This window comes from Alosa pseudoharengus, unplaced genomic scaffold (assembly GCF_046254945.1).
Source record: "Alosa pseudoharengus isolate Yale_2024_CS ecotype anadromous, Long Island Sound unplaced genomic scaffold, YU_APseudo_1.1 YU_APseudo_1.1_scf_15, whole genome shotgun sequence".
Classification (NCBI taxonomy): Eukaryota; Metazoa; Chordata; class Actinopteri; order Clupeiformes; family Clupeidae; genus Alosa; species Alosa pseudoharengus.
The window spans coordinates 21,888,652-21,897,990 of record NW_027468620.1 but is presented as its reverse complement, the minus strand read 5'-3'; the positions used below and the strand labels follow the sequence as shown (position 1 = coordinate 21,897,990).

The 9,339-nt window shown below is 44.3% G+C and overlaps 1 protein-coding gene across 1 annotated transcript in view; it reads right to left on the bottom strand.

Annotated features, from left to right (window-relative positions):
• Positions 1-8,469, bottom strand: part of htra1a (HtrA serine peptidase 1a) — a 21,418-nt gene extending 12,949 nt beyond the window's left edge. The window contains exons 1-3 of the mRNA XM_076285911.1: positions 7,819-8,469; positions 313-412; positions 1-82 (exon numbers count right to left, since the gene is read on the bottom strand). The exon at positions 1-82 is cut by the window's left edge and continues 123 nt beyond it. Of these exons, the coding sequence (XP_076142026.1) occupies positions 1-82; positions 313-412; positions 7,819-8,278 (642 nt within the window). The 5' untranslated portion in view covers positions 8,279-8,469. The remainder of the gene's footprint in view (positions 83-312; positions 413-7,818) is intronic.
• Positions 8,470-9,339: the final 870 nt, after the last annotated feature.

The following is a 9,339-nucleotide window of genomic DNA, read 5'->3' as shown; positions in this document are numbered from 1 at the left end:
ATTGGTCACAATCAGCCCATCCTCAGACACAACAAAGCCCGATCCACTCGCCACTGCCATCTCGCGCTTAGAGTACACCATTCTGAGAAAGAGAGGGTGAAAGAGGACAATACAACAATCTTTTAGCAAATCAATTGTTTCTCATCATTGCATTAATAAAACATATACAACAGCCTTGGCCACACGCATTAAATATGTATTAAGGTTCAAAATGAAGACAGACAGGCAAACAAAGAAAGTGGTGTCAAATGTGCAACTTATTCGACTGAGGTATAAATACCACTACAAAGTCGGAAAAGATGGGTCCCTTACTTGCGATAGAGTTCAATATGGACCACGGCTGGGGCGATCTTCTCCACAACATCAGCAATAAAGTTGTACTTGTGCCTTAGGCTGTTTGGGTTGTCTTGGGCTAGAAAATCACAAACATACACCAGCATGAAGAACAACTAAAACACAAAAACTGTTCAATGGTACATTACATCACTACTTGTGACAAGTTGGACAAAAGTCAAAACATTATGAATTTTAGCATTTTGGGAGGCACATTTGACCCCTTAGTGATAAAAAAGTGCTTTGTTCAAGTCTTTTATCTCTTACACCGATTATGGTGGTACCCCTAACACGAGTTACTCCCAACACATCAAGACATAAATCTGTTAAGAGCTGATGCATGATGAGAGGGCAAGTCTGGAATTGTTGAATGAGGTGGCACTCAGTAAGTTTACACTTTAGGGGGGGGGAAAGAAAAAGAGTGCTCTTTTTTAAACCCAACGCAACTGTATATTATCTCCCTTCAGATGGTTATCGTGGACATTTCCCTCTCCTAAACAAAGCTCATAAAAAGCACTTTCCATTTCGTCTCCTCTCTCCCTGGGAGGGAGGAGTGAAACGTACACTTACAAACTGCTGGTTCTTACGAGTGGCTTTTTTGAACCATCAGTAGGACTACCACAGATCTGCTGTGGAATGCCTCTGAATGTAATTGTGTTTAATTACAGACTGGGTAACGCAGCATCACTACAGCTGCTTGTGAGAGAGTGTGCCGAAGAATAAAACAAATGAGACAGATGATTAGACGCTCTCGCTCTGATTGCATAGGGGCCGAGTTTTGGGGGACCTACAATGCTTTGTTATGTGATTTTACAAAGACGCACCCGGCTTTGAATGTGCAATGGTGCTGCTCTGTGTTAATTACATAGCCAGCAGCCACGCTTTTCATGTCCAGAGGAGGGAACTTCCACACACACACACACACACACACACACACACACACACACACACACACACAGGTTTATTATTATAACTCAAACTGTTGGTTTCTGCCACTGCCAAAGTTCACTGGAAAAATCATGGTCAGTGTGATTTTTCATATGCCATTTTTGGGAAGGGCAGACTATTTAATAAAGACCATCGTCATAAATAACACGCTGAGTTCTGAAAGCCCTGGTTTGTGAAAGTAAAAACAGGAAAGAGGAGCAAACGTTACGCCGCATATTATTATTCTCAAATTCATTTCTCTTCTCAGGGTTTTCAAAACTGATTCAAAGTGATGGAAATGGAGCAGCCAAAAGCTATGATATTTACATAGGCATAATGCAGTTAGGTGAACCCAGCAGGATTTAACAAGTGAAAACAATGAGCTGCTGTCGCGCAGTAGGGTCACCAAAACAACACAGCTGCTTATCATCACATTGCCACAGGAACAGAGGACATCTTGGGTTGGACCATCAAACTTGATCTGAAAGACTTCATGACTCCAACCCATTACTGTAAAAGGAATTCCAGTCTTTCTTCCATGGCCTGTAAAGGTGTTCGCTGTTGTGTCCATCTGAATGAAAGAGGACACTTCTATTCTCCTCCAGAGTCGTCGTCAGACACAATCAGAAGAGACAGCCCAAAGCCCTCAACTGTGGAGGTCCAGATCCACCTTTTCACCTTCAGTTTGTTAGTCTAACGGTTGCAGTTGTTTTTTATCACAAACTGGCACAGGTCTTTGAAGTCGTACTTGGGAAATGCACCATATTTGTTTCCAACAATTGTTTCTCAGAATTTGGAGACAAAACTTATTTGGTGTTGAATCAACAATGAGGTCAACACTGGTATACATGCTAAGTTCCACTGTGTGATCTGGGAGCCACCCACACATTTCCAGAACTGCTTTGACAATGTGAGGCATCTGTCCAGTGAGGAAGGGTTTCAGCTGACCCAGGCAAAACCACGACAAACCAGACCAGACCAGACGTGGTAGCCTAGAGGCCCCTGCATCCAATATTCCACAGGCTGTTGACATGGACAAATTATGAACTTTTGGGCCCCTGGGCCAAGATGTATTAAGGGCCCCCCACTAATTGTTGCATATGTGGGAGGGTGGGTTTGGGGGTCCTCCCCAGAAAATGTTTAATTAGTTTGATGTGATTTCCTGTATTCTGGTGTTTTGGGGATGGCCAATACTTTAATTCAATCAGATTCATAGCCTACACCCTGATCTGTTGATATTGAGGCAGTGATTCCATGCAAAGGCTTGGGCTTCAGGGCCCCCTGACCCCTTGGGCCCCTGGGCCTGGGCCCAGTAGGCCCGTGCAGTCCATCCCTGGCTGTTGACCACGGTGTGACAGAGGGCGCATGTTTATGACATCAGCATTCTGCATTCATGGTACTGCTCTGATGAGAGAGGAAGTTGGGAAAGCCAAAGACAAAGAGGAGACACAGACATTTTGGCATCTGCCATGCCAAAGTGCGCAAAGCCATTAAGAGCACAAAGACATCACACAAAGACATCTAGAGCACATAAAATGCAATATCATTAAAAGGCAAAAACTGCCAAGATCTTTAAAAGTCTTCAAAGAGGACCTTTCAAATCGAATGCCTCCAAGTGCTTACTGAACTTGAAGACCGAAGCAGAGTTGAATTCAACAGATGCCTGAAAAATAAAAAAAACCGACATCGACCCAAATACATAGTATTTTTTTCCACTGGATATTTTTTCTCTCTGTTGTCATTGAAATCCTGCCAGATGAGTGCATATGTCCAGAGAGAAAACTGAAACAGTGTATTTTTCTGTAGCTCACTTGGTCTCATAGCTCCAAGTCAGTCTCCGAGAGAAAGGGATTATGGGAAATGCCCTGTCTAGGGAGACATTTCAGCACCGTGACCCTACTGCGCAGTGCATTTCGAGGACAAACCCCGACAGCGCTTCAATGACCAGCAATTGAAGCAAATCATCTCTCCAAATTTACGACCATCTGACCTTCTGTCCATACTTGGACCATAATGGGGAAAACCTTGATGGGTGTTTATGTCCTGGCAGCAGAGCGAAAAAAGAGTGTAAAGAGACAATTATTCTGCTGTGAAACTCATATCTATTGGGGAAAGTGGGTGACTCTTGGTAGGGCATAGTATTATACTCTCCAGACTGAAGTCTTAAAACCTATTCCAAAGCTGCTGAAAGCAATGCTTGCTTTCCTTCTGTTGTTCTACCGCCTGTACCCACTCTAGAAGCACACTCCTTCCTGTCAATATGCTGTGCACATGCTCACTAGTAAACAACCGTTTGAAAGTCTCACAGTGTCTCTGACTTGTTTCACTTACAGGGTGTGTGTCCCAGAATCATTAACAGAAAGCTAAATAAAGAAAGAAAGAAAATAAAGATGTTAACACCAGTTAAATTGGAAACAGTTCAAACATGCCGAGTAAAATAAATGCTCTACATCCTCCTCGACTCTGCAGTGGGGTATGCATGAGATGCTTTTGGGCAGGCAACCACCACATCCTCGGTTCCAAAAAATCATCAGCCACCCTAATCTCATGGTCCAGTACACTGCACGCATGCCCCTAACTGCTCAAACATGATGGAAGAATCTAATCCACTCCATGTGGCGACGCCATGGGGACACATGTGGAGGGCATCAGTGGCCTTCAAGTGCAAATTTAACTTAAGACTTGAAGAAGACTTGAACATTCAGTCACACAGGCACACTATCTCATTCTGTCCCTCATTATTCTTTTCTTACTCCCATATTCTGATCGTGTACAATCTAGATAGATAGAGGGAGACAGTTCTGAGTTGGTTCAAACATCTGTGGACTGTATTTATTTGCTGTGGGCTGAGACCTCAGGAGAATACGTCACATTCGAATTTTCTGTTCTCATGCCAAAATGCTTGTTGGCTTTGGGCACGGATACAAATGTTTCATCAACATTTTGTTTGGCCGAGTGAAATTGGCAATATGGAAGGCCCAGGCAGAGAAAATAGCAACTTTGGCAATCTAGGGCAAGTGTTTCAAGACTCGCTTTCAGTTCGTTCTCAGAGGAAACGTGGCCTTAGCGATTCCAAGATGGGGGGGGGGGGGGGTAATCAGTTACAGTAATGAATTGTCAACATGAACAAAAGCATGTAAAGTACAGTAACATTGTGTCTGAAGGAGAGGATAATATCTACAGAGAGCCTGAGTCAACATCAGGAATATATGGACGGCTCGTCTCTTCCCTGACATTTACTCGTCCAAAAACAGAGTGGACGCAAAGAGGAAATTGCTTTACGGGACCCAAAGAGCTGTTCCCACAGTGTCATACCACCAGGGGAAGCCCTGGACACACACACACACACACACACGGACATACAGCTCTGTGGAGAAATAGGAAATGGTGTGGAAGCATGTGGGAACCCAAGTGGTCCGCACACAAGGATGACAGTGTTTTATTAAGCCTGTCATGTCATGTCTATACATCCAGGGAGACGCCACTAAGGGCCACTATCTCAATCTAGCAATCAGTTCCAGTTGAACACACACACACACAAACACACACACACACACACACACACACACACACACACACACACACACACACACACACACAGACCTGTCTGGCACTTTGTCTTAGCCCTGAAGCTTTATGAGTATTTTCCAGCAGGAAGTTAGTGTGCAGAGTGAGGGATTGGTTTTCTGTAGCAGGGGTCACATTACGGTAACTCTGTCCCCTCTCTCTCTCTCCCTCCCTCTGTCTCTCTCTGTTTTATACTGCCTATGTGAGCTGGCAGAGGACACACACCCACCTGTCACAAACAGCCTAAATCATCATAGCAACTGTTCCCAGAGGACTGGTAGTGATCTCTCTCTCTTTTTCTCTCTCTCCCAGTTTTTCTCTGTACACGTGTATGTGTGTGTGTGTCAGTGTCTGTCTGTCTGTGTGTGTGTGTGTGTGTGAATTTGTTGTCACAGTGTCTTCGTGTGTGCTTCAGTGTAGATGTGTCCCTCTCCAGTATCAACATTGTCAAACGGTCATTGAGTGGGGGGTCTACTGGCCCATCTATTTATCTCTGCACCATCAGCGGAGCGAGACAGCAGGAAGTCTGCATAGGACCACGGATACAGACTCCGCGGCTGCTCTATCAGGGGACTGGATCTAATGGCAGGGGACTGCAGATATGGAGAGGGCCACCACTGCGTCCAGGTTCACAATATACAGAGCAGTGAGAACCATCTTATCACAGCCATCAAAGAGGAAATGATGGCAGAGTGGAAAATGAGGAGGCAAAAAAAGGAGGGTGAGATAGAGAGAGAACGAGTGAATGTGAAGGAAAAACACACCGAGTTAAGAACGAGGTTGAGAGAGAGAGAGTGATGCATGGATAATGGAGGTACGGAGAGATACGGCCGTCGGGTCAGAGAGTAAAAAAAAAAAGTAGTGGAGAGCGAGACGCGGACAGACAGTGATAAATCACATTGAACGCACTCCTCCATTTCACAGGGAGCAGGGAGTGAAGCGGGCAGAGAGCGATCCAGATGAGAGTTAACCTCCCGGCCCGGCACATGTGAGAGACACGCTCTTGCACTCAGTGACACTCCACATCAAAGGCTGCGGTCAGTCGAGGCCCTCCCTCAGATGGTGCACCACGCACGAGAACTCCCACGGACGGCATCGCACACAGATCTCAACCCCACTTTCCAAGCCAACTCATGTCAGTGTCAGCTTTCTTGGCTTGATAACAGGATTTAGCTTTTATTTCATATCTGCTCTACCCCCCCCCCCCCCCCAACCGCCCTCCACCGCTTCGCCTCCACGTTTGCCTTTGTCTTAAGAAAACACTTGAGGCACCACTGGGGTGTTTCTGGATATTTCCCATGCATGTCATTCGTCCAATTAATTGACTTTCAAACTCATGTGCGCCACGATGACTGCAGAATTTGACCTACATCCAAAGCCAGCCAAAATAACTTGCATAACCCCCCCAACCCCCCACCCCCTACTTCAACTTCAGAAACAGATGCAAATGACATCATATGAAGTGCTGCCCGGCTTATTTGCTTTTTTTTTTGAGGAGAGGCCTCAGTCCAGAGCACTGGGACCTCTAGCAGCTTGGCACCCTACTGTACTTCTTCATTGGACCAATATGACAGCAGCTTGGACTGTAGGAATATATTGAGACAAAAACGTATCCTAAACGTTGTCAAGAGCACGGCTGGAACAGCACCTCAGGCACGGAGCGAAACACTGAACGCAGGGAAACTCCAGCTTAACTGAGAATGAATAAGCTGCATAGCATTAGGAAACCTCAGCGGTGTTACGTCTGGGATGAGAGGAAAAGTTGCATGTAGCTTTTTTTCTCCACCATTTGGGCAACAAAAAAAAAACTGGAATGCAAATTTTTTAACATTTGTGGTGCATGGATCATCTGAACCGCAGACACCTGTCCTACTAACACCACCATGCTGATGATAATGACAGGCTTCATAGCATGAAAAAAGCCCTTAGCTCCTGGATATGTACCTACATAATAATAGTTATTAGGGAACACGTCGTAGTGAAGTTAAAGGGTCAAAGTAATGGGAGAGCTATTGAAAAATTCAACATGACATATGGTTCAAAACAGACAGGAACACATAATAATCTACATCTGTAAATCCAAACAATTTACTTCATACAGCATTTTCCAACTTTAAGCATCTTTAAGACACTTCACCAAAACCATATGTGTTTTTGGTGACATCTATACAGTAACCGTAGCCTCTCTTTGACTTCCCTGAGGAATGTTATAAAATACATGCACACATACTCAGAGATACAGAGACTAAAACAACAGGGGGCCTTTAGAGTGGAGTGCTGGTGAGGCAGGCAGACACAACTGTGAGACTGGTCTGGTTTGTGTTATGTCACATTGGCCCAGATAGAGAGGGGACTTCAACTGACACCAGGATGTAGGCGTAGGGGTCTACTTCAAGGACAGTAGACCTATGTGAATAATAATGTAAATAATACAAATACCAAGAAAGCCCAGTATGTGACCATATACATGGTTAAACCCCATCAAGATGTGTCTCTATACTATGTGCATTTTACAGAGAGGAGCCAGAGTACCTTTGATCTCAGCAAGCAATTATTTCCCCTGTCACCAGAAAAAAGCAGTTCCAGACAAAGGGATCAGACACAAGAGTCACATTCTTGGCCAATAATGTTGAAGCAAGCATTTTGTATGCGTGTTAAATTCAGCATAGACTTTTAATGTGTGCTACAAATCAGTGTCAGATGCAATAATAAGAGTCGTTCATATAGAAAAAAGTCCAGTCCACCTTCAAAGAAAAGGAGCAGGATTCCAATAAATGTTATACTTATTATGACAAAAATGATGGAAGGCGCATCAGGACAAGCTACCTCATCAGCTCAGGACACTGGCACGGCAAAAGTGATCTGTTAACTTTTTTTGCTCCTAATTTTGGTTTCAAGACATTGTTTTGCATTGAAATATAATTATGTTGTGAACATAGTGACAGCTCATTTGCTCTCTTTAACTTGTAAGTGTCCATTTGAATAACTTACACTTTCCGCAAGCTCCACGCTGGATGAAAAGGACTGGCGGCTGCTGAAGTTTCTGCGCCCGACTACTGACTCGCTTGAGTTCGCAGATATTCCGGTAGGACACTCCATCGCTTCCACAGACGGGCTCCGTGGTTTTGCATACACAAGATCCAGCTTTGCCTCTTCTCCGGACCGTCGCGGTGTACCCTACCCCAGTCGCCACAGCGCACTCTAGTCCCTCACCGCACACCGGGTCTCCTAACTTCCCGATGCCGCCACATGCTTCGCCCTCTCCAGAGGCGCACACGGGACAGCAGTTACACTGGTCCAGAACTTGTCCCGTTGAACACTCCTTTGATACGGTCGGACACATTGTCTTATCGCAACGGTCAGGGCACCCGATTACATATCTTTTGGTAACTCGCGCTTCAACTGAAAACGATGCTACGAATAGACTTAAACAGATTATTAGGAAAACCATGATTAAAATAATAAACCAACGATAAATGTTCTAAGTTTCAAATGTGCAGTTTCCAAACGTAGCCTATATGAACCAGACTGTCAGGGAATTAGCTGATCGCTTATCACACTCTCGGCCTGCTACCTTTGTGCAGCTAGAGGGCAAATCGGTCTCTCCACTCTGCAGTGCACACAATACGCAAGTTTGCATAGGGCCTGGCGAAGCGTTTATAAATGCGCCCCCAATTCCACATGAGCCGGCACGCTTTCTCACAATATAAACAAGCGCTGTGATTGGTGGCTTTGTGAAGCTGAAAAGAAAGGGGGGTTCGGTTCATCTTTGTCTGAGAGGCGTCCCCATCTTTGTCTGAGAGGCGTCCCCTTACGCCGTGCACAATTCCGGATGGTATCAGATAAACCTTGAATCAGAAGGTTATGTAATGTTATGTTACGTTTAATGAGACAAAACCTTAGCCATATGGGCGAGGTCCCCAGCACTGCCATAAACGTGCAATTTGGGATCATGAGGCTTTCTTGTTTTTGTAAGAGGTGCACTAGGCTACAGCATTTAGATATATACAGCGGAGAAAATAAGTATTGAACACGTGAACATTTTTTTCAGTAAGTATACTTCCAGAGAGGCTATTCGCATTAAATTTTCTACAGACATTAGTATTAACTTAGGTAATCCACACATATTAAAAAATCCAAACATTAATGTCCCTAAGTAGAGTTATGAGTAAAAAAGTGTAATGGCACAGGGAAAAAGTATTGAACACACTAAGAAAAAACTGTACACAAAGGCAAGGAATGGCAAGGAACGAGCTGGAATCTATATATAGTTAGAGAGTAATTATCTCTCCTATCTGTGCAAATTAATGTAAGCTGGGTTAGTACATGTTGATGAGCTATAAAAAGGTTTATCGTTACCAAGTTGTTACACAAGAAACATGTCATGATGGGTAAAAGCAAAGAGCTCTTCCAAGACCTTTGCAACATTATTGTTGCAAAACATATCAATGGAACTGGTTACAGATGCATTTCAAAACTTCAGAATCATCCAGTAAGCAGTATTGGAGCCAT